This window comes from Acinonyx jubatus, chromosome A2 (genome assembly GCF_027475565.1).
Source record: "Acinonyx jubatus isolate Ajub_Pintada_27869175 chromosome A2, VMU_Ajub_asm_v1.0, whole genome shotgun sequence".
In the NCBI taxonomy this organism is placed as follows: domain Eukaryota; kingdom Metazoa; phylum Chordata; class Mammalia; order Carnivora; family Felidae; genus Acinonyx; species Acinonyx jubatus.
Genome location: NC_069383.1, coordinates 136,344,485 through 136,369,937, shown reverse-complemented (window position 1 = coordinate 136,369,937; position 25,453 = coordinate 136,344,485). Strand labels below are relative to the sequence as shown.

The following is a 25,453-nucleotide window of genomic DNA, read 5'->3' as shown; positions in this document are numbered from 1 at the left end:
TTTCAGTTCAGGTCATGATCTCATGGCTCGATCTTATGGATTGAGCCCTTGCTGGCCTGAGGGCTGACAGCATGGAGCCTGCTTGGGATTCTCTCTCTCTCTCTCTGTCTCTCTCTCTCTCTCTCTCTCTCTCTCTCTGTGCTCCCCCCCCCTTTCTCTCTCTGCCCCTCTCCCACTCACACTCTTTCTCTAAATAAACTTAAATTTATTTGTTTACTTATTTATTTATTTCCAGGCAAACACTATAGTAAACTGAGCCATTATACTGGTTAAAAACGTATGCCACAGGGTACGATTGAAAAGCCATCAGGCACCAAACTGTTACAAAATAAAACTTGTGGGTCAGCACTGTAGACTATGGAATGAGGTCTGCTCCTAGAACTTCCTTTACATTGAACCTCTTTAAGAAACCATCATCACATGGGGCGCCTGGGTGGCTCAGTCAGTTAAGGGTCCCGACTTCAGCTCAGGTCGTGATCTCATGGCCAGTGAGTTCGAGCCCCGCATCCGGCACTGTGCTGACAGCTCAGAGCCTGGAGCCTGCTTCGAATTCTGTGTCTCCCTCTCTCTCTGCCCCTCCCCCGCTCATGTTCTGTCTCTCTCTGTTTCTCAAAAAAATGAATAAATTTAAAAAAAAATGTTTTTAAATCATCATCATGTAACGTGTATTGAGCATTTACTGACGACATGGTTTATTTTCACTGCAATCCTATAGAGACCAGTGCCATTGATATCCTTCCCTTAGAGATGAGGAAACTGAGGCTCAGAGACACTGTTAATTCGCTCAAGGTTACACAGAGTTAGCATTGGAATGCATTGGAGTCCGCACTGGAATCGGCTGTGTGGCTTCAAAGGACAGATGCCTAGAAAAGGCTCCACCCCTGTTGGCATGTTCTTCTGACAGTTCTGATCTCTCAAGACTTCAGGCTCCTCGTTTGGATGTTGTTTCATGAAATCAAGGCCTTTTCAAATATTCATGTGTAGTCTTTCTGAGCTCTAGATCCTTATCTTCTTTCACCAGCACTGACCATTTGCTTCTCCATTAAGTTCTCCTTCATCCCCCTGAACAGTTTCCTTATTTTGCTGAAGTTTCTTCCATATCAAAAACTCATCTGCACTTTTGTCCTGCAGTCATTTCTATTTTCTTCCTATGAAAAAGACACTCCACCCACTGATACCTCCACTCCCTGTGCAAAAAGAGGCCTGTGTGTTTTAATGACTTGGGGAGAAATTCACAAATAGATTCAGACTTTTGGATGAATCTGCTGTGGTTAAAATTCATAAACAAACAGTCGTGGCCTTTAAATCCCAAAGCATAAGTGGGATCACTAAGTTACACTAACTTTGTGAGAAGTATTACAAAATAGGCAAATGGTTAAGGAAAGCTTTGCTAATTGATAATCATCCCTGGGAGATAGCCATTTATAGGACTTTTTGAAGAATTCTGAGTTATTGTACTCATCTCATTGAAATTTTAGGAGTTTAGAATCTTCCGTGTGTTCTTCTGATTTAACATAGCAAAGATAGTCTCGTAAGGATGAAGCCATTTTTTCCTGATCTCCCCTGGACTTCTGTACAACGTGGAAATGCTACAGAATGTGAATATGGTGGCTAAGGTGGGTTAGTATTAGAAAGCACTCCTCTAGGGGCGCCTGGGTGGCCTAATCGGTTAAGTGTCTGACTCTTAATTTCAGCTAAGGTCATGATCTCACAGTTTGTGAGATTGAGCCGCATGTCAGGCTCTGTACCGAGCACAGACCCTGCTTGGCAATCTCTCCCTCTCTCTGCCCTTCTCCCACATGCACAAGCGCGCACCTGCTCTCTCTCAAACATTAATAAAAAACGGGCGCCTGGGTGGCTCAGTCGGTTGAGCGTCTGACTTCAGCTCAGGTCATGATCTCATGGTCTGTGAGTTCAAGTCCCACATCAGGCTCTGTGCTGACAGCTCAGAGCCTGGAGCCTGCTTCCGATTCTGTGTCTCCCTCTCTCTCTGCCTCTCCCCTGCTCACGCTCTGTCTCTCTCTATCTCAAAAATAAATAAAAACGTTTAAAAAAATTTTTAAAAACATTAATAAAAAGCAACAACAAAAACTCCTCTAATGCAAGAGTATTTATCCAACATGAAAGAAATTAAGGAAGTGTTTTTTTTTTTTAAGTGTATTTATTTTAAGAGAAAGAGAGCAGGGGAGAGGCAGAGAGAGAGGGAAAGAGAGAATCCTAAGCAGGCTCCATGCTAAAAGCACAGAGCCCAACTCAGGGCTCGACCCCATGAACCACGATCATGACCTGAGCCAAGATCAAGAGTCGGTCACTTAACCAACTGAACACCCATGTGCCCCAGAAGTGTTTTTGAAGTTATGTTCATCACTACAGAAGTGTCATCAATTCTTTCATCAGGAAAATTTGGAATTATAGTGCCTATTCCATATATGATATTTGGGAAAAGTGGTTGGTTTGTTGGCCAGTTGGTTGGTTTTCCAGGTAGGCTGAACTCTTAACTTGTGCAGAATGAAAGGGGCGTTGACTCTTGGGGCGCCTGGGTGGCTGAGTCAGTTGAGTGTCCATCCAGCTCTTGATTTTGGCTCAGGTCTTGATCTCACTGGTCATGAGTTCAAACCCCACATTGGGCTCTGCACTGGTAGCTCAGAAACTGCTTGGGATTCTCTGTCTCCTCTCTCTCTCTCTGCACCTCCCCCACTCATGCTTGCTCTGACATGCACTTGTTCTCTCTCTCTCTCTCTCAAAAGTAAACTTTAAAAAAGGGGGGAAGCTTTGACTCAGTATTTTTTTTTCACTAATTGCTTTCCAAAATCGAATGGTTCTCCATTGTCACCCTGGGAGAGTTAAGCATAATAGAATGCAGTAACTTAGCTGTCCGTCCTCTCAAAATGCTTTCTCAGGTAGTTATTTCTAAGACATTTTTAAGATACTAAAGTGGTCACACATTTCCATTAAGATCCATATTATCCTTAACCTCTGCAACTACTTTTAAAAATCTAGAGTTTCCAATCTTGAGATACTCCTTTTAAATGACAAACTTCAGTAATATTTTCACTGCAGCTATTGAAGTGTCACATACATACGTCATCTGTAAACTATTTCCACTGTATTGCATTATTCTTTTAGACTTTCTTTACATTATAGCTTTTTAAAATCAAAACTTAGTTCATTAAATTAACCTGATTAGAGAGAATGTTGTAAGGGCTTTTCCAAATCTGCATATTGTCAAGCACAAATGTCCTTAGAAATGCTTTTTTCTGGAAATTAGAACATCCAACTTGCTAATAAGAGCACTAGAAAACAAAATGTTGCTGCTAACCAGTAGCTTGGAAATCCAGAAATGATTCATGCCTTTCCAGCAGTTAAAATACATCTGAATAATTTGAAGGTCACTTGCTACAGCAGGGTGCCAGCATATAAAGGGATTTTAAACACGCAGTTTAAAACCCTTGGGATTAAACCAACCTCGTTGGCATATTTTATTTATACAGAGATTATCTCCAAAGGAGATTCATTGGTCTTTTGACTATAATGAAGCCTTTTCTTTATTGACTTCATTGTGTCATAAATGAAAAGAGATTTCTTTTTATGGCAGGAAATAAAATGTTCCAATCTCTGCAACACTCCTTGCATCCAAAGAGTCTGATTTAGACAAAAATCTATTTGTTGTGCCCTAACTCGGAAACTAAAATCGCGGTAATGTTCCTTTATTTCATGTTTGCTTTATCTTCCTAAGTGGACACAGAGGTATTACCAAGTGCAGACAGAGACCTGAACTTGGCTTCTGGGAACTGAGAGCACAGACACAAGAAGGGACTGAGTTGTTCCTGAAATCCGGGACTATGCACTAGAGAGGAGGTTGACAATCCTGTTGTGGGACTTGGGGGACCAAGGGTAAGCTCTGAGCAGGAGTGACTTGATCCAGTGACTCTGCTGGGGCTTTATAGGTTCTTCTTATAAATTTGCCAGAGGACAGATTGGGTTGGGATTTGCCATAGGGTTGCAGGAACTTGAATGGATTAAACAAACTTCACAGAGATTGGTGGCAGAGTAGGTGACTTAAGGCCCTCTGGAATGTTCATTGTAATTCTTTATGTACCCACACCCTGCCAGTACGGTATTTTCTAAAATAGACGTTAAGCCAGTTGACCCCAGCACTGAGCATCTTGGCCAGAAGGTAAACACTACAACACTTTTTTTTTTTTTTACTTGACATCATCACGGTGACCAGAATATTAGTGTGAATTCTCCAGGTTTACGGAAGCTTCCTCTTCAAGCCAAAGTGTATCATTTCATTCGTTATAAGTCAAAGTTTCTTTAAAATGCATTATTGTGGTTTTCTGCCCTCTAACCGTGTACGTTCAATTGAAGGTCGAGAGACTTGAAATAAGGTAGAAGAGATGAGACTGTGGAGTTGGCCTGGGCCCCACCAGTTGATAATGACAGTGGACATTGGCCAAGCTCTTTGGTCTCTTGTAGTCAGTTTGCCTGTCTATAAAATGGGTAATCACCCCCCGAAATTATAGGGCTGTGCATATAAAGCAATTAGCACCCGACAATAAATGAGTTACAAAGCATTTAGTAAATGCCAAGCACTCATCTGCTTTTTGTAACACTATGTGTTAGGTAGTTATTCGCATTTCACAGATGAGGAAAAAGAACCGCAGAGAGTTTGAAGTCCCACCACCAGGCCATCTTGCTCTGGCCACCATTTCCCCGAGGTGCCTGATACACGCAGAATGCTTTCCATCATCAGTAACCGAGAAGAAGGACGCTACACAATCTTACCGAGTTACAGGCTAAATACCCTGCCACAGAGCTGCCTGACAGGCTGAGCCCTGTCTGCAGCACCTCCCTGTGGCTGATGTTCAGTTCAAGAACGGCCTTGGCTACTGACTTTCTTTCTTTTTTCAAAATGATTTATTTACTTGTGCGAAGACAGACAAGAAAGTGAAGTTTTTCCCCTTTTGTTTATCTGTTACTCCTGAAGAATAAAAGAAGGCAAACTAAGATTATGAAAGTAGCTTAGAACCATACACCAATGTATGGGTGATTTCCCACTAATGGCTCCAAAGATGCAAGTACAACAGAGACATAACTAGATTTGGAAGTAGCCTCTCTCTGTGTTCCGTGTGTTCTTTGTTCCTTACAGTGTTGTATTCAAGGTCAACAGTCTTGAGTCTTCCAACGCTCTGCTTTGGGTACCTACAAACCAGAGACCAATTCCAGGCTTCCTCAGAAGTGGTACATGAGGATGTTTCGTTGTGGACTGCCCAAAATAAAAGGTCTCTTGTATATGAAGTTTAATTCCAGCCACCAAAGGCCGAAATCTTGGAACAAAGTATAAATAGTAATATCACATAACAATCTTACCCTTAAGGTGCTGATTCTCAGCTGACTATACCAAGCACTTTATAACAGGATGATTTAACGATAAAAGCAGTACTCTCATTTTTGCTGAATTTAAATCTTCGCTATATGAAAATTCTAGAAGTAAATAGGAGAAGGGGAAAAAAGGGAAGCAAACTACAAGAGACTTTTGTTTTTTTTTAAGTTTATTTCTTTGGAGAGAGGGGGAGAGAGGGAGAATCCCAAGCAGGCTCTTTGCCGTCAGGGCAAAGTCCACGCGGGGCTTGATCTCGCAAACCATGAGAACCAGAACCAAAATCAAGAGTCAGATGCTTAACCAACTAAGCCACCCAGGTGCCCCAACAGACTGTTAACTATAGAGAACAAACCGAAGGTTGACGGAGGGAGGTGGGCAAGGCCTGAGCTAGGTGTATGATGGATATTAAGGAGGGCACTTGCGTGTTACAGGTGAGTGATGAATCACTAAATTCTCCTCCTGAGGCCAATATTACCCTATATGTTAACTAACTGGAACTTAAAGACTTGAAACAAAAAACGCTGGCACAAAATTTAAACATAACATTTTATCCAAGGGACTCTAATTAAACCAAGATACTCGGTTTAACTCCTTGTTCTTCCTTGAAATCGGAGAATGTAGACAAGTTATGTATCACAGCACATAGGAGAAAGAGCTTTGCATTCATTGCACCAGGGTTCAGATCTCAGCTCTGCCTACTGAGTTATCGGTCGCTTTGGACATGTTGCTTCCGTTACCTCCTGTGTAACATGAGGATAACAATGCCCCCTTCACGTAGTTCTGGTAAAGATAAATATACCGAAAGCATTTAGCACAGTCCCTGGTAACCAGTCTAGGGCTTAATAAACGCTGATTCTGTTCTCATTATACCCACTCTATCTTGAGACCGTTTCATTATATATCCTAACAATCTCCCATCTAACCTGGAGGCCAAACCTCTTCCCTTTGATGCCAGCTCATAGTTTTCTTTATCAGCACTACATCGGTAACCTTTATGTTTGCTCTGAGTCATCAAACCCCTCCCTTTTATGGCACTTGGAGTCTTCACCATGTAATTACATGCTGTTCTTGCCCGCACCTGCTTACGTTCATTGCTTCTCCAACACAAATGTGCCCTTGGGCAGAGACCATCTCCCTAATGTCCGGATAAGTCCTGGGTGCTCAGGAAATGCCTCCTCCAGTGGTTTCCCATTCACTCGGCCCATATACACAGACGGCAGCCATTCTCTCTTGACCTTGGATCCGCGACCCACTTCCCCTGCCATGGTCCAGCTTTTAGTTAATCTTTCTGAGCTTATTTTCCCAACTGTGAGATGGGTAGGAAAATAGCCTCTATCTCCCAGGGTTGTTGAGAGGATTTGAGTACATGTTAATGCACCTAAAGGGCATAGAAAAGTGCCTCGTCCATAGTTAGTGCTGCTAATGTCCTCTGCGTTCAGCAACGGAACATACTTCGGTGAAAAAGCATCTTTCATATGGATGACCTCTAACACCACAGGGTTTTTCCAGATAAAAGCTGAGATCAGGTCTATGCTGCTGTCCCAATTGCTTGGCCTTCTGCTAGTTACGGTAATTTTCTAATTATCTGGTTCTTGCTGAGAGAAATTTAAGAGGAAAACTATTAGGACTTTGCATTAGTCATAGCCTTATATTCATCGTAATATTGACAAAAAAAGATTTATGACCCTTCAGCTTCATGTATCTTGATTGAAAGACAAATACCATGTTACCTGGGTAGCTGGTGGTGGTCCGTGCTGAGCGTGTGTGGGTGTGTGTGTGTGCGCGCGCGCGTGCCTGTTGGTAGTTTCGTGACGTTACTGGTGGTGCCTGGAAATGCAGAGGGGTGTGGTTACACTTCCTTGGATGAAGAAGCTAATTGGAGACACTAGTGAGTCATATATTTCCATGATTATCATACTGAGCTCTGCTGGATTTCTCCTGCTCTAGCCACGGGGGATAGCAGGCAGACTGATTTCTGAGCACGTATGGCATTAGCTTGAATACTATACCTGAGCAATTGGCAGAAAAGAAAAAAATGATAGTTACCCTAAAAGCATTTTTTTTTTAATGACTTGAGGTGGGCTTTGGCCTTTGAAATGCCGTGGGTTTTGCCCTTTTTTGTTTTTTGACTCTGCAGAGTAAAATAGCTCTAAAACTGACCTGTTGTGTTCTCGTTCTTTAAACTACAGTCCCTGTGCACCGTAAATTTATTGGAATTCTAAAATTCTAAGCTATCATGGGATAAATGTTGCCCTCAGCCTATTTATGCCTGTTAATGATGTCCCCCTCGGAAAGGGGTGTCTTTAGGTTTCTAAATAAAGTGGAAGGCTGCATTCTATAGTGTTCGCAGGGTTACGTTGTATCTCATGTCTGTCGCTCGTTTTGCCCCTTGTCCAAAGGTGAGTGTCTTTGGGTTAATCTTCTTGAGACTCCGGTTTTGTACATATTAACCCTTCAGCCTCAGCTTAATTTCTCTGCCACTTGATCTTAATTGTAGAATTTGCTTACTCCTAAACATTTGAAGGGAAGTCAGTCAGATAATTTTGGAAATTTTTCTTGAACTGTGCATTCTGCTCAATATTCTGGAGAAACGTTTTGGCTCTGCTTACTTTGTTAATGCTGGTTACATCATTATGGGAGCTATAGATTTCTTGGGCGTGCAAAATGATTGCATATTCATGAACATCTTCAATCCTGAAATATTTGTAAATAACTTGGCAATTTTTTTCATAAGGTGGCCTATTAAAATGATTAGGTCTTTAATTGTTCACACAGAAAGAATTTGTGCTTACAGAGCACCACCTATTTGATAAGTAACGTTTCTATGCGAAGCAATTTGGATTATGAACATATAAATCACCTTCCTTAAACAAAGTATAAGAGATGCTATTTTCCACTTAAGAATGATTCAAGTTTGAAAATGTCAATAGATGCAAAAAGCCACCCTGGAGCTTTGCTCTCTCGAAAGAAAGTAGAGAAGGAATGACATAGTCAATGTTAACTGTCACCAGATGAAGAGAAATCAGATTGTCAGGCCTGGATCTATAACATTCTTGCCAAAGTAGGACCTCATTTACACATACAGATCTTCATACCCTTTGCTAAGAAAAGCATCTGTGGCAGTTTAGATGTTTGTGCGTTTGCCAAAGATCTTTCACTCTGAATAAAGTAAATGTCATGTCTGTTGTTTATCTCAAATTCAGCAGAGTATTTTTAAAAGGAAATATTTGCGGGGGAGGGTCGAGGGAAGGAGGTTGGGGAGCTCCAGTTAGCGGGGTGTGGCAGTTTTGTGGCCAGTACTCAAGTATCAGGCTGGATCTGGACAAAGCAGCTTAAAACACACTTTGGGCTCGTATAGCCGAAAGCGACCCTCTGAAGTGACAACATTGCAATAAATTGGAAAGTGGAATCTTCCTGAATCTCTACCTAGTCTGTCAACACCCAAAAAATCCAGTTAATTCAGTCAAACTGATTATTTGGCATCGTGTAGACACAGCTGTCTTGAACTCAAATTTTGAACATTTAAACATAGATGGCATTGTACCCGAAGCCAGCTGGTACAATGGCATCGATCTGTAATTGTGTATAAAGATTGCTTCGACTTGAGAGATGCTCCAAGTTCAAGCTGGACCCCACTGCAGAGCAATTTTTGAGAAATCTTAGGTTGTGATAATATTTCTTGACAAATGAGGTACCTTAGGTAGGTTCAGACTTTCAGTTGAGAGTATCATGCGGTCATTTAACTATGTAAATTGCCTAAAACATGTAAAAAAAAAAAAAAAAAAAAAAGTAATTCCCTACATACTTGAAAAGGAAACAAACCTGTATTTGACCTTGCTTCTCGACATTCAAAACCATAATGAGATAGAAATGTAAAATACATCCTGAGACTCTTCTTGAGGTCCTCTACTTCAGGTGACCGAATTACAGCCCTCTTTGCAAAAGTCAAATGTTTGTCTTTAATAATCCCTTGTCCGTATTACTTGTTTTATTGAAGTGTATTCTGTGTGACTCTGAATATCATTTTATCCCCACAGATGACATGGAAGCCATTCCTGTCAAACAGTTTGTTAAACACATCGGTGAGCTGTATTCTAATAACCAGCATGGGTTCTCCGAGGATTTTGAGGTAGGTTTCGAGACTGAAAAGTAACTTCCGGAGACCCAACCCTTACTGTGTGAGGCTTGTTAGAAACTGGAGCTGAGTTCATTCTGGCATAACAAAACAATGGTGGGAAAAGTGGAGACCGGTTTTCTGCTGCTGCTGCTGCTTTTCTGCGTCACGCTTACAACTGTGACCAGCACTCTCATCCCAGTAAACATTAGGCGAGAGGGAGTTGGTCACCCATGTCCTGAACGTGCGTTTCTACGGAAGAGCGGACTCGGGGGTAGAGAGGAGGCAAGCGCCCCCCGGTCCGGTCTTCATCTTAATCCTGAGCGGGCCAGTAGTCCTCACACCGAGGGTAGGGTTCGTGTCTCTGGGTGCACGAGGTGTTGAGGGGGTCGAGTGCACGGTAGGTAGGGTGCCTCCTCATCCTCGGGCCAGTCACCTCCTCTCCGATTCCCTGGGTCTCTCGCTTTTAACAGTGGCGCTCGCGTTACGGACGGCCCCACGGTGGGAAGAGGTGAATGCTGAACGTCTGTGAAAGCGCACCGGGTGAACCGTGAAGCCCGTGCGAAGGTTGATGGTTGTCGTTCTCGCGACTGTCACTCCCTGGAGAGAAGACACGGGTTAACGCAGCCCTTGTGATTCTAAGAACTGTTGTGCGGGGAGCAAGGTAGAGCGCGGCGCGCACCGCCCTGCCAGCTCCGGGTTCCGTGCCAGTTCAGCAGTGACAGGGCGTCAATGAGGAGCTATTAAACAGACTGCCCTTTTCTTCACCGAGGCGCTTAACTAAGGCACATCTCTGGCAGCAAGAGTTGTGCCAAGGGGGCCAAGTTTTCGTGGCAGCTCAGCTGTCTTCTAGCTTTGTGGGTGAGTCGGTTCCTTTCTCTGTCTCATTCTTCCTTTAAAATGGAAACGATGATGATGATGCTTTACGGCCCATCTCTTTTCCCAAAATGGGTGATGGGGATTAAATGATGTGATGGAAAGGACGCACAATGAGAAATAAACACAGGACCCAAAGCCCCTGTCTCCGTGCAAGGCCAGAGTCCCCAGAGGCCATCATAAAGGCAGTTATACTGACAACTATTTCTCTTGGTTTTTTGTTTTGTTGTGTTGTGTTTTTCTGAGCAAAACCGAAGCAAAGGTAGTAGAGAGAAGGGACCCTCCGATTTATTCGTCAAAGTCCTGGGTATCATGGAACAAACAAAAATATGTCGAGTACTTAATGCGGCTGTTAGATGCTTACCAAAAAAGGTGCCTATTCAACTACAGAGAACATGGTTTAAAGTCAAACATTTTGTATTCATGAGGACAGCAAATGTGTGTGCTGTTGAAGTGATTTAGTTCAATTGACTGTTGGCTGGATGACTGAGCAAGAATATTGAGGCATTTAACAATGTTGATGGTATTCAGGACAAACATTTATCCTCTGGAGAACAGAATTTGATCAGGATGACCAAATGCAACTCCAGTTTCTCAATTATTTATGATTTGAGACCCCCAGTGCTATTCATCACAGCTGGTTTTGACACCATTTAATTATTCAAAATAATCAGCTACACCTCTATAAACTTGATCTGACTTAAAATGGGCTTTGCTGCATCACAGTCAAGCCTGTTAACAAATTCTGGGCATCTGCACCCTATTTCTGTCCTAAAACAAAACAAAACAAAAAAATCCACTCTGGCTGGAAGCTTTTGTCTCCTGTATTGAACTTTATAGCTTAAATCTTATTAGCTGGTGGTTAAGGGAGGGGCCCAAAAGGGCAGGGACAGGGGAGGCATTGTTCTGCCCTTGTCCCTTCCCAATCCCTCCTGGTTCGAATGGTTTAAAATCAGGGCTATTCAGAATAGGAAGATTATCCTTTCTTCTGAAAAGAACAATAAGGCAGCGACATAATGGGAGGAATGAGACAGGAAAACTTGTTAATCTACCGTCCTCTTCTAATTGAGGGAGATTTTGAACTATTTTAGAACAGTGGTAGTCCTTTTTGGCTGCCCTGCTAAAAAGGACAACTGGTAACAGGCTATTTAAGAAATTATTAAGGCTGTTTTACAAGTGAGATAGTAAAAGACTGTAAAAGAAGGTCAGGAAAAGAGATTTTGTGCAATTAAAAAAAAAAAAAAAAAACAACTGGGGCACCTGGCTGGCTCTGTCAGTGGAGAGTATATGACTCTTGATCTTGTAGGTTTGAGCTGCACAATGGGTGTAGAGATTACTTAAAAAAAAAATCCTGGGGCACCTGAGCGGCTCAGTCAGTTAAGCCTCGACTTAGGTCATGATCTCACAGTTCATGAGTTCAGGCCCCGCATCGGGTCTGTGCTGACAGCTCGGAGCCTGCTTCAGGTTCTGTCTCCCTCTCTCTCTGCCCCTCCCCCACTGATGCTCTGTCTTTCTCTCTCAAAGATGAGTAAACATTAAAAATAAATCTTTTTAAAAAGCCAAAACAGCACCCTCATTATGATAGGAGACTAAAAATGTCAACCCCAGATTTCCACATCTTTTTAAGTGGAATAACGGTGGCCGGCATTTTCTTAGCACTGCACTTGGATTATTTCACTTGTTTCTCAGAACTGCCCTTCGTAGAGGTACTATTCTATTGTCCCCATTTTACAAATGAGGAAACTTTACCCATAGGAAAACTGAGGCTTTGAGTGGCTCAGATGTGAAATGGCAGAAGTTAGGTTTTAGGACCAGGATATGTGACTCAAGCCCACATGTTTTACCTCAATGCTCTCCAGACTCATTAAGTAGTATCCTATGGTGACCTGGAGTCAGAAGGAGAAAAAATCAAGACTACCAGTGACTGTCTAAAACTGATCATGCAGCTGATAAGCCAACAATTGTCTTGGCAGAAAAAAAAAGGGGGGGGGCAGGGGAAGGCAGGAGAGGAAGCCACCAAAATAAGGAATCCCCCCATTAAAAATACTGGGAGCCCATTACATGGTCTTTATGGTCCAGAGCCTACCAGATAGCTGAGAATCTGACTTAGAAAATTTTATACAGCATCTGAATAGAGGCCTAAAGTTAGTCAAAGAACTAACCTGAAAATTATAAATACCACTTAACAATTGATGTGTGGCTATTAAGAGAGCAAACAATTCATCTGACAGTTAATTCATGACAACCTTTTATTCTGTGGACATAACATAAAGCACAGAGGTAAATTTGAGACCTTGCCCTCTAGGAGTTTCACCTCCTGGTGGCAGTGGAGACCAGGGTGGGCAAAGCAAAATAAGTGATAATACTGACAAAGTTCTGGATGGAAGAGGACAAAGAAGAAAAGCTTCCATGAATTTTTTTATTATTTCACCAGAATTTCTATTTGCCCCATCTTGTTTAAAAATCTTGGACGGAAATGAAAAAAAAAATGGTGAATAGCTGTCCTATTTTCAGAATTTTGCTGCTTGGAGGAGAATGAGAAAAACAATTCCCCGGTAATTTTGAGTCTTTGTCTAGAGGTGATGCAGCAAGCATTTTGTCCTTGTCAGATAAATTTTGGAGACTGTTAAAAGCTGGCAACATTATACCTCTAGCAGATTTTGCAGTCACTGGAAATAACATCACTCCTTGTCTCAGGATGGCGTTCGATGCCTCTGTTCCCTTGGCTACCTGCGTTGACTTCAACCTCACTCTTCCCCAGCCTCCACAGTCCTAATCCAGGAGGCTTCCAAAGGCGCAGTGCTAGCATTATCTTTCAAACGGAGTGAGCTCTGAGGCTGTGTGGGTCGACAGAATTAATAGGCAGGGGTCAGGAGCATCACGAGGTGAAAGGCTGAGTGCAGAGATGAGGCCAGAGGTCCAATACCCCTTGACAAGATCCTTTGGGGGAATTACCTCTATTACCATTAACTCCAGCTGAGCTAAATGTGGGCGGGTTGCTCATCTTAAATCAGAACAAAGCTTTGTCCACCTGAGCCCATGCACTCGAGGGATCAGTGGCCACAATCACTTTATGTAAGATGCAGCGTTCCGATGTTGCCAGTGACACGTAAGAGGGCATCGCCAGATAGAGGGGTGGATGCTCCATGAGGCTGCGGCCTGCAAAATGGCAGAAGCCCGTGACAGAATGCCACTTAAGGTCTGAAAGGTCTTTAAAACATTTCTAAACCCTTAGCAAGAAGAAAACCATAGTTGCGTTGAGGTTTTTGTGAAGGGTGAGGAGAGAGGGAATTAGCCCAATTCACAAATAGTGTGCACAAGGTCATTTTATTTTATAGATCTGCAGGATAATAGGTGCTGTGATAAAAATGGGTGGTTTTTCTGGAAGGGTTAGGCAGTCACTGTATATAAAGACAGATGGATTCAGACCAGGGGTGAGCAGGACAGGCATTCTTGCCAAGGCAGATGGCAGTGAAGCAAAGAGCAGGAGATCCTACGGTCTTGTCAAAGGGCACAGAGGTAAAACTGTCCGGAAGGAGAAGGGAGCTGGTGGAAGATGGCAGATCTGGGCTGGGATCGTGAAAGCCTGGCTAAGGAATCCGGGATCTGTCCAGAGATTTCCGAGTAAGAGAATAACAAAGTCCAGGCAGCACAGGAAGAAATTTGGCATGGCAGCTGTTTGTAGCCTGAGAGGCAGGAAGATGGCATGTCACCGGTATCCAATGAGGGCCAGCTCTGTGCCGGACGCTAGGCAAGCACCAGACCGTAGCAGTGACCTAAAGTAATCAGTCTTTCGTGGCCCCTGTCCCTAATACAACTGTAGGCTGTCTGAACTCCCACACCAAGAATGTTCTGTATACTCGGGTCTCACACTTGGTCACCTGGTCCAAAATGTGTTCTTCTTGGCATTCTTTGTGAAGCTGAATAATCTGGAAGATTTCCAGATGGATTTTTATTCTGTCAGTTTCAAATTGAGCCATAGAATGGTAGGGCAGTAGGTCTCCATGTGCCTTTTCAGTAGCTTCTCACATCACTGACTCCAGGCAGCAGGAGATTTCCCCTGTTCTGTCTGTCAAGAATTCTGGATATGTCAACTTGGGGCGTTTTGTTTCAGTTTTACTTTATTTTTAAGTCTCTTGTTTTTACTCGGCTTTCTTCTGTGGTGGTGTGCCTGTCGATACTCAGAATATTCATTTTGAGAATTTCAACTCTGTTACATGGACAGGAAAATGCAAATAAGCTTAAATCTTAAAACTATATATCAGAGTGCCCAATAGGTAACTTTGCTATACACACTCCGTCAGCCAGTGTCTCTTCAAAGGGTTTTAACACCTATTAAAATCACATTAACTTTGGAATTCCAGTTCTGATGGGGAAAAGCCACTCCAGGATCAGATCGTAGTATCAGCATCTAAATGAGCCACACAGTTCTGCAAGGAATTACAGATGGCGTTATTATCCACAAGACAAAATCAGAAGGCCTCAGGCACACCCCTCGGGTTCTAATAAAATCAGATTTAACATTATTTATGACTATTCTTTGTTTTCTGTCATTCACATAATTGGAAAAGTGAAATAGAGGCAGTGGATCAGACCAGGGGTTTTAGATAACCGAGAGTTTCATTGGCGATATCGAATGACTGCTTTAAACAGTGCAGACAGATGCTTCCAAGCAGTCGTGGTCAATTGCATTATATTATAATAGAGGACCACACTAGGGTGGTCAGATCCACACGCTGAGAGACAAAAAGCAATAAACCAAGTGAATCTCAAAGTGAATTAATGCTGTAATCTCTTATCACAAGATGTTTTAGCAACCCAGCCCGTGCCAAAAGTATGACCTTCAAAACCCAGAAACAGGGATGTCAACTTATTTCAGGGATTTCCGTATAGATTGAACTAATGTCTTCCAGAATACAAATCCATCTTCAAAGGTATTCTGTCCCTGGAACTATTGAAGAATAGACCTCAGGTTTTCAGGGCAATTCTAAGCAGCCAGTATCCCCAGTACTTTGAGTATGGGTAGCACTGCTTAAGTGTTTGTAGATGTTTAAGATCTCAGACTCATCGCTTTGGGCCTATACTGTTTCTCATTTTAGAGAAAAGTACCAAAGCCTGGAGCCCCTTTAAACCAGCATTTGCAAAACCACAGATCATACACCATTTTAGAATAGAAAATAGCAGAGTTTATCACGTTTAGGAAGAGTAAGGAAAGGGTAAGAACTGCTGTGAAACACCCTTTCGCCAGAGAAGCGTGTGGGATTAGTGCCTCTGGGCTTTTTTTTTTTTTCTTTTAATGGACAACAGGGCAGGTCTACAATTAAAAAAAAAAATTGAATGTCCATCTGCCAAGAATCAGGAGTTCATGAGTATGGGCTCTTTGAATAGATAATGACCCCACTGTTTTTAGACTTTAAATTCTTGGATTAGAGTGAGTTAGTTCCTCCTTGGAAAGAAGAGAGGAACTCCTCACTGGGAAGTACTTTGTGAATCTAAAAGACAACCAGTTCCTTGTTTTCATTATGCCTCATGTAAATGCTATGGAAAACATCGATAATTGCTATGCATCTCCTTCATGGAAAAAAAAAAAGTCTGCACGCTCCTAAACTCTGTTACATCTGTCACATGTAAAACATTTCTCCTGATAATTTTCTGTCACTTGCTCCTGCTCTTTGCAACAGCTGTGCGCTGCTAATGACTTCCCTTATTAGTTAGCCCCAGTACTTTCTTGGGTTTGAACCGTACACTGTAGAAAATGTTGACTTTACAGCCATCGTGCAGGAGGCTAATGGATGATGTTTACCATACGTGGCTAAGGTCTTGAAGAGGTCCCTCTTCCACTGTTGCTTTTGTAAAGAAGGATAATGTAAATGAAACTAAGAGTTCACAAATAATTCAGCAGATCTGGATCTGTTTGAGCCACATAAGGACTGGTCACCAGGCTAATATAAATAGTGTCACTTCATGACGGAATATAATCAATTTGCTCTCAGGCAGTTATAAAACAAGCTATGTGGCCTGTAAGCATTTTGCAAATGATGGTGGAGATTGTACCTCTGGCTGGGAAATTGTTGTTCATCCTCTAAGACTGAGGTAAATGATCTGCCAGGAGCCTTTCTTTGTGCTCCTGCAACAGTATCTTCAGGCCTCTTTTCTGTGAATCACATTTGACTGTCTTTATCCTTTTGTGTGTGTTCCTCCCCCATCAGACTGGGACATACTCAAGAAGAGATCGTGTTTTGTAATCCCCCACGCCTAGGTCACCAGTTTGGAATGAAGTAGATGATTGATGAATTAGTAAAACATGAAATCCTTTTATCTTCTTCACATCCTTTGTACGTTTGTTATGAGTACATCAATTATTTCTGAAGCTGAGTTTGGGGAGGTAATGGCAGCTATCCTAGGGAGTGAGTAAATACTTCATGCTTTGGGGTATATAGTTCTTTTCTTCCTATACCCTTGCTAGACATCTAAAGTGCGTCTAAAATCTTTGAAATCTTGATGTTTTTTTCACTAGGAAGTCCAACGCTGTACGGCCGATATGAACATCACTGCAGAACATTCCAATCATCCAGATAACAAGCACAAAAACAGATACATCAACATTTTAGCATGTAAGTAATAAACTTGAAACTATCTTCAGCTGTGAGGAAATTAAATCTTCATGCTGGGTAGAAGCCTAAAGCCAAGCAATCAGAATCAGGATGCCAAGAGAGAATTACACTCTCAAGTTAACCTCTCATTAGCCCATCTTCAACCGTGTCTAGGAAGAAGTGGGGACATTGACTGCCCCCTGAGTCTTTCCTTAAGCCGGCAGATCTCAGCTTGTGAGTAAGGTGATTGAAAAAAATGTTCCTTGCCTCACTGTTCTCACATGAAGTGATTGCACACCTGATGCTGGGAACCAAAGTTTGAATGTCCTGTGGCTATCCTGACATTGCTTTTAAGTGGCGAGGAGCCAGGGTTTTAAATACAAATAGGAATACTGAAAATTGAATCACATAAGTGAATGCCAAAGTTGTCTAAGACTAGGTAGTTGGTCTACACCGCAAGTGATAGAGTCACCATTCCTTGTGGCCCATGTGCTCAGTTCTCTATACCGTATTTCCAAGGTCAAGAGTACTCTGGTGGTTAGGGACACAAACAAACATCCGTCTTACAGAGCCTTATGGAATACGCTAGGAGCACAGGCTACTTCTGTGGCTCTAATGCTACTTCTGATAGACAGTGGTGTTTGGGTCACTGGCAGATAATACATGCTTTGCTATTAAGGTCAGGGACACGCATGTTTATGGCTAACATACACTATGGTAAGGAACACATTCCATAGGCTTTTATAGTGCATTAAATTGAACCATTTAAATTTGAACACTACTGTAGATAAAGCTTTTTATAATGCTTTAGCGAGATAAAAATCACATACCATATGAAATTCACCCATTTAAAGTTAACTTATATTTAAATGGGAATTTAAATATAAACTGAATTTCAGTGGTTTTTAGTATATTCACAGTTGTACAGTCATCACCACTAATGTTAGAACACTTTCAGCACCCCAACAAAAAACCCCATACCCATTAGCAGTCATTCCCAACTCCTCCTTTCCCCCAACCCCTACAAAAACACCTACTTTCTGTTTCTGTGTATTTGCCAATTCCGGGCATTGGATGTAAATGGAATCCTAGACTCTGTGGCCTTTTGTGTCTGGTTTCTTCCACTTAGCATGACGTTTTCAAGATTCATCCATCTCGTAGCTTCTATCGGCACTTCATTCCTTTTTATGGCTGAAAAATACTCTGTGGTATGGATATGCCACATTGTGTTTATTCATTTGTCATTTGATGGACACTTGGGTTGTTTCTACTTTTTGGCTATTATGAATAATGCCGCTATGAACATTTGTGCAGACATATATTTTCAATTCTCTTGGATATATACTTAGGAGTAGAATAGCTAGGTCATATGGTAACTCTATGTTTAACATTTTGAAGAACTGCCATACTATCTTCCAAAGTGGCTATACCATTTTACATTCCCACCAGGAATATATGAGAGTTCCATTGTCCGTAATCTCATCAACACTGGCTACATATATATTATATATGTATATATGCATATATGTGTGTGTGTGTGTGTATATATATATATATATATATATATATATATATGTATTACAAAATATATACATAATCCCTAATGATGACTAATGTTGAGCATCTTTTCATGTATTGGCCACCTGTGTATCTTCTTTGGGGAAATATCTTTTCAGATCCTTTGCACATTTTTTAAATAGGATTACTTATCTTTTTGCAGCTGATCCTGGACACAAGTCCATTGTATAGATAAATAGTCCACAAATATTTTCTCCCATTCCGTGCATTGTCTTTACACTTTCTTGCTGGTGTCCTTTGAGGCAAAAATTATTTTAATTCTGGTGAAATACTAGTTTTCTTTTGTTGCCTGTGTTTTTGGTGTTCTATGTATGAAACCACAGCCTAAGCCAAGATCATGAAGATTTATACCTGTGTTTTTATCAAAGCGTTCTATGGCTTTAGCTCTTACATTTAGGTCTTTTATCCAAATGACTTTTACATATGATGCGAGGCAGGGTCCAAGTTTATTCTTCAGCATGTTGATAGCTGGTTGTCCTAGCACGCTTTGCAGATTGAATTGTCTTAGTGCCCCTATTGAAAATCAGCTGACCATAAATGTAGGAGTTTATTTCTAGACTGTCACTTCTCTTCCATTGATAGCTCTATCCTCAGGCCAGTATCAATTTGTCTTGATTGCAGACTATAGCTTTGTAGTCGATTTTGAATCTGGAAATGGTGAATGCTCCAACTTTGTTCTTCTTCAAGATTGTTTTAGTTTTTCTGGGTCCCATGTGTTTCCATATCAATTTTGGGATCGACTTTTATATTACTGCAAAAGGTGTAGCTGGGATTTTGGTAGGGATTGCGTTGACTCTGTGGATTAATCTTAACATTGTCTTCCATCCATGAAGATGGGATGTCTTTCCATGTATTTATATCTTTTACTCTTTTCAGTGTTTTACATTTATAGTTTTCCTTTTGTTGTGCTTCTTTTGTTAAATTCATTTAAGTATTCTTTTTGATGCTATGGCAAATGGGATTGTTTACTTAATTTTGAGACCTTGCAATTCTCATGTATAGAAATATAATCTTTTTAAAATATTGCTCATGTATCCCACAATCTTTGCTGAATTCATTTATCCTAATAGTTCTCCTTTGTGGACTCCTTAGAATTTTTATATACAAGATCTTATCATTTGCTATTACAGTTTCACTTCTAACTCTAGATAAAGTTTTTAAAGAACCACAAGTCATTTTTGAATCAGAGTACTGGTTTCACTTATGTGAGAGAATGAGGTAAACAGGACAACAAGGAAGAAGAATCACACTGTGCTTTTCTCTCCCTTCTTTGAATGGATGGACTCTTGACAGTATTTGTTGGCCAACCCAGTAAAGGCTCATTTTGCTGAGATTATAAGGATTTGTCAATCAATATACCTTATTTCTAACCATGAAAGTCAGGCAGGGATATAGACACATGTGTGTCTTGAGTACGTCCACACATATCATTCTCTCCACCTTGACAGTCCTTACTTTTGGTGACCTCAGTTCTTGGCTACAAGTATGTGGCAGAAAAGAGGGAGGAAATCACAGCAGCTTCTGGGTGGTATGCCCAAGGGTCATGCTATTTCCTGGAAAGTTTACCACCTGTGCTTCGATGTGGTTGTACTTTGACCAGTTCATTTGTGGTTTCGCTTTCACAAATTCACATTAGATACAGTTTTATTTCCGTAGGTTCAGAAAGTTGGGTTCTGATGTTCATGACATTTTGTCAGATTCTGGGCACATAAATACCCATCATCTTGGTCTACCCCTATATTAAGGGCTAATTTAGCGTGGCAAAAAATGGGACAGAAATGTCATGAAACAACTAAACTTAATGTGCCAGAAACACAAAGTAGGAAAAGGCTTCTCTCACAGAGCCGTTACAACTCTTAGGTATATATGGATGCTACCATACCCCCTCCTATACTCCTCTATTTTCCCAAGGCTGTTGCCTTTCAGATTAAATATGAATTTTGCAACTTGGATACGTGTTCTTGTCAGTCTGAAAAATATACAATATAGTGGTACCGAGCTAGGACATAGCCGTAGGTGTCCAGATAACTTGGGGGAAAATTTTCATTTGGAGCCTGTTTCTATCAGGCAGCCCCCGTGCCTATCAAATGTACTCGCAGCCTCCTGTCAGAACAACTGAAACAATTCACGGTTCCAAGGATGGAGAGTGCTTTCAAAAAGTGCTTGATATATAGTCTTGAGGTCATTAATGTCTAGACTAACTAAACCACTCATTGGACTTGTTTTTGGAATAGCCTTTTATGATTATGACTATAACCAGAAATGTAAACTTAACTTTTGCCCATTCTGTTCCTAGCTAGGGAAGATAAAATTATGACCTTCGCTTCATTTCATTGGCTGTCCTAAAAATTCAAGCTATACTTTGCTAGGTAACAAGAGGCATATAACCCATTCCCCTGTTTTTTGTTCATAAGCTGAAGTTAAGTGGTTCCTAAAATCTGATTGCTGGCCAGATTGCTGCAATGAGATTACTTTTAGGAATAGCTCTGGGTTCCCTCGGTTACTTAGGTTCTGTTGGGGTGACAGGGACTCTGAATTTAGCAGAGGAATCTCCTGAAAATAGATATTTGATGTTCTGGACCTAATAGAACAATATGCCTTTTTATATTTGTATCACTGGAAAAGAGGGCAATGGATAGTCAAAAGCCTCAGTTTTAAAATACAGGACAAGGAAATTTTGGAGGGTTACAACTTGAAATCATTTTACACGAACTAATAAGGACTCCAGTTTGCATTTCTTGGGCACTCACAGGTCAGAGCATGAGGTAGAAATGTCCCTGTGTTTTAAGATGGGTTTCAATGCTGTATCTTTGAAGTTTTACTTGTTGTTCTGGCCAAAGTTCTCTGGGGGGCACTCTGGGAGATGCCGCACTGCCTGTTTGGCTTGTTCTCTGCTTTAGAATGCTGGTAGTTTTTGAATTACACATTTTGTTTTTGCTTTTTTTTTTCTTTTTCTTTTTTTGTCCTCTATAGATGATCACAGTAGGGTGAAGTTAAGACCTTTACCAGGAAAAGACTCTAAGCACAGCGACTACATTAATGCAAACTATGTCGATGTAAGTCAGAAATGTTTTTATAAACCTGCTTCTGATAATTGAAGAGTTGCCACAGAGACTGTTGAACATGTTTTAATACTGCACAGAGCTTTTACTAAAACACAGCCTATTCAATCTGGAAGGCACTTGAATTATTAACTGGTGTGTGGTACCCTTGCATCTTACTTTGTGCTGTGTCATCTTTGAAGGGCTACAACAAAGCGAAAGCCTATATCGCCACCCAGGGACCTTTAAAGTCTACATTTGAAGATTTCTGGAGGATGATTTGGGAACAAAACACTGGAATCATTATCATGATTACGAACCTTGTGGAAAAAGGAAGAGTAAGAGCCTCTTGGCTTAATATCTTAAATCATGTACCTTCATTCAAAACCTGTTTATGGAGTACCTGCCATAGGGTTAGGAGCTTGACCAGGTGTAAAGAGTTAAGGCGATGAAAGGCATCCTCTCTGCCCGTACCTTGCTTGTAGTCTGGTGGGAAAGAGCTCAGCACTTATAAGAGTGAATTAAATGTGGCAGTAGGAATGAACAGAACGTTATAATGGGGATGCTGCAGAATGGATGAATACATCCTCTGGGGCTGAGATTTTGTAAAGGAGCTCTTGTTTGCGGTGAGATGTGAACAGTGAGGGACGAGGAGGAGTTAGGGAAGGACCTTCTAAGCCCAGGGAACACAGGGAAGCTGGAGGAAACCCAGTGTAGTGGGGGAACTACCGATAGTTCAGGCAGGGGACAGCAGCACTGCTGAAACACCCTAGCATTGAGAGAACCTTTTTTTAAGATGATGAATATTTGAGTTATTAGATTATGAGCTTACATTACATGATGGTAATGTAGGCTGGAATAAAGGCTAAGCCTCAAGTTCATTAGGCAGAGTCGCTTCAACTTCACTTTGTGGAGTCCCCGTTTCACCTTTGGTGACCCAAGTTGTGAAATGAAGATTTGCATTGTTACAAGACTCTCTTGCAACTCTGAATGCAGCCCAGACTCCTAAACGATAAGTAAACTCCTTTATAATGTAGCCAGCCCTATTTCTTACTGGCCAAATACAGGTTTCTTTCTTTGGCCCTCTTTAAAGTGCACTGTGTGTTGAAAGACGGTCACGAATACTAGACCCACTTCTCAAAGGATCTTGCCCACACTTGTCCCACGATTAACCACTTCAGAGGTATGTCTGCCTATAAGCCATTGGGCCCGTACGTTCCTTCCTCCGTCAACTACATGGCCAGAGTACTGGTTTTAAAGACTTATGAAATCACTTCATCGACAGTACAACCGTGGCATCAATTGCAGTTGCAGTTAACAACTTTTTCCTTTTTGCAGCGAAAATGCGATCAGTATTGGCCAACAGAGAATAGTGAGGAGTACGGAAACATTATTGTCACGCTGAAGAGCACAAAAGTACACGCCTGCTACACTGTGCGTCGTTTTTCAGTCAGAAATACAAAAGTGAAGAAGGTACTGAAGGAATCGGGTGGGCTGCCAGGGCATCTCTCTTTAAACTTGTACGAAAAACGGCACAACCAAGGCCAATTCTCATAACCAACTTGGCTTTAAAAAAGTATTTCTAAAAAACGTTTTTTCACAACTCGTTTGATTGACATCAATGTATGCTGTGAAAGATACTGGCAAAGCACATAATAGAATTTAACTGGCCTGATTAAATGCCGTAATCTCCCAGTGAAGGCTTCGCTTTTTGTTTTGTTTTGTTTTGTTTTTTTTAAAAAGGTCCTCTTCGGTTTTGGTGACCAGCAACTATAGCAGCATCTGCTTGACTGAGCTTTTTAATAGCAATTTTCTGACAGTTTTAAAGCATTATTTCCCAAAGTGTGCTCCAAGGAATGCTAACCCTGCAAGATGCTTGCAAAAATCAGATTCTGCTGTTTAATAGGTATGGAAAATGAATGCTAGGTAATAAATATTCTCCGTTAGAAATGAACAGGGCACGCAAGTGACCAAAGTGCTAGTGAAGAAACCTCTTCAACTTTATTTTGCCTAGTGCTTCCTAAAGTGCCTTAATACAACCCTTGTCTGTGTAACTGTTAACATCCTGAGATTCACACCCTGTGGAAAATGCTTTCAAGTTCTCTCTTGTTCAAAAGCTGCTGTTGCACCAAGACTCCTAGACCACTGCAACATTACTAGGAACTCTAGGTAGATGTTCATTAAGAAAATGTACAGTTGCTCTACAGAGACTTAGGAATGGCTGTTGTTTGTAGCAATGGGTATAATGTGGTGTTTTGTTGTTGTTGTTTTTAGTCTTGCACATCTTTGAGAAGGTGTTAAAACTCCAGCCTTCCTGCCCCCAGAAGAATTCACCTTTATTCAAGCTTTTATATACAATGTCATTGGCTCTGAAACCTATCTGTGCTCCAAGGTTAACAGTCCTTTGTACATGTAGTTTTTTCCCAGAATGGCAGAAGCATATGATAATCAAGTAGCATTGTATTTATCTGTGTTCTGATAGAGCTGTTACAAAGCCCATTTGTAAAAAGCCCATGGGAACCCTTCAGGTATTTAAGCACCGCCCACTTATTCTTATTTTGGAAGCAGCCTAGAGGGAGGAGGAAGTCAAATGGGAATGTTAGGAGTCTTGTGCAAGAGGAAAAAGTAGTAACTAAAAATAAGAAAGAAATAGGAAAATGAGAGTTAACAGAGGATTTCAGAAATGAAAGTCATCAGGCCTTGGTAGTACAGGTAGTACAGGGCCGAACACCTAACATGCTCCAGTGTTGAGTAATGAGCCCGAGTCATTAAAAAAAAAAAAAAAGTGAACTTTTCAGAGGTATTTGTGGTAAGAAAAAAACATGTAACAGCTAGTTACCCACTTGGGGAAATTTTTCATCCAAGTAGTTAAAACGAAAACAAAAAGTAGTTTAAAAAGCTGAGCCACTTCAAGGAAAACTACTCTGAAAAATTCATTTATGAAAGTGACAGATAAATTTATTATTGCTTTGACTCTGGAGACTGACCATCATTTGGCACTTAGGATCTTCCCCACAGCTGGTGAAGAATGTAAAGCAAGGACCAGCACTTAGGTTCCTGAAGGTTCAACGTGGACAGCGGAGAAAGGATGGGAATCCGGGCCCACTGTCAGATGAAAGCAAAGGACCAAAGCCTTCTGGAGTTGGGGCATGAAGTCAGAAAATGGAGACCCTGTAGGCAAATTACAGTGTTTGAGATGGTTCTAAATCCAAAAAACTAGCGTCAAGTGTTCGTACCTGGTACAGTCTTAAGCCATACTCTCCCCCAGGAGAGGTCTGATACTTGCCATCCAGCTAGGTGGTATCTCCATTTGTGGCTGTCACCAAGAGGAAAGTACCTCGTTCAGGAACAGTAGTTAAGGCAAATGAAATGGAAGGTCCTGTTTCCTGGATCCTTACATTATTTCCTTATACCAGAATGCCTACCCCCTGCTTAAAGACCTCTTTTTTTTTTCCACCTTTCTCGTAGGGTCAGAAGGGAAACCCCAAGGGTCGTCAAAATGAAAGGGTAGTGATCCAGTATCACTACACACAGTGGCCTGACATGGGAGTTCCTGAGTACGCCCTCCCGGTCTTGACCTTTGTGAGGAGATCCTCAGCAGCCCGCACGCCGGAAATGGGCCCTGTGTTGGTGCACTGCAGGTGGGGCCAACATCCTTCTCTTTCTTGTGCCTGGGATTCGACACTGGAAGTGGGCAAAGTAGGGAAATGTGGACCTCACGGGCATGGACTACTGGGGCCCTGCTTTGTTGCTTCAGAAACGGAGTCTTGCTCCGTCACCCGGGACCAGTACAACCTGTTACAGTTAGATAAAAATCACTATATATTCTCCACATGTTCAGAAATCATGTGCTATTTCTGAGGTT

General features: G+C 41.6%; 1 protein-coding gene and 1 long non-coding RNA gene across 10 annotated transcripts in view; one reads left to right on the top strand and one right to left on the bottom strand.

The window, feature by feature from the left end:
• Nucleotides 1-25,453, top strand: part of PTPRG (protein tyrosine phosphatase receptor type G) — a 709,728-nt gene that overhangs the window by 655,541 nt on the left and 28,734 nt on the right. For all 5 annotated transcript variants that reach the window (XM_027039123.2, XM_027039124.2, XM_027039122.2 and 2 more), the window contains 6 exons: nt 9,424-9,515; nt 16,894-16,990; nt 21,521-21,603; nt 21,792-21,926; nt 22,927-23,061; nt 25,057-25,229. In XM_027039123.2, the coding sequence (XP_026894924.1) occupies nt 9,424-9,515; nt 16,894-16,990; nt 21,521-21,603; nt 21,792-21,926; nt 22,927-23,061; nt 25,057-25,229 (715 nt within the window). The remainder of the gene's footprint in view (nt 1-9,423; nt 9,516-16,893; nt 16,991-21,520; nt 21,604-21,791; nt 21,927-22,926; nt 23,062-25,056; nt 25,230-25,453) is intronic.
• LOC128314889 (uncharacterized) overlaps nt 23,056-25,453 on the bottom strand; it is a 57,276-nt gene continuing 54,878 nt past the window's right edge. For all 5 annotated transcript variants that reach the window (XR_008297096.1, XR_008297095.1, XR_008297098.1 and 2 more), the window contains one exon: nt 23,056-24,759. This is a non-coding gene — a long non-coding RNA (uncharacterized LOC128314889). The remainder of the gene's footprint in view (nt 24,760-25,453) is intronic.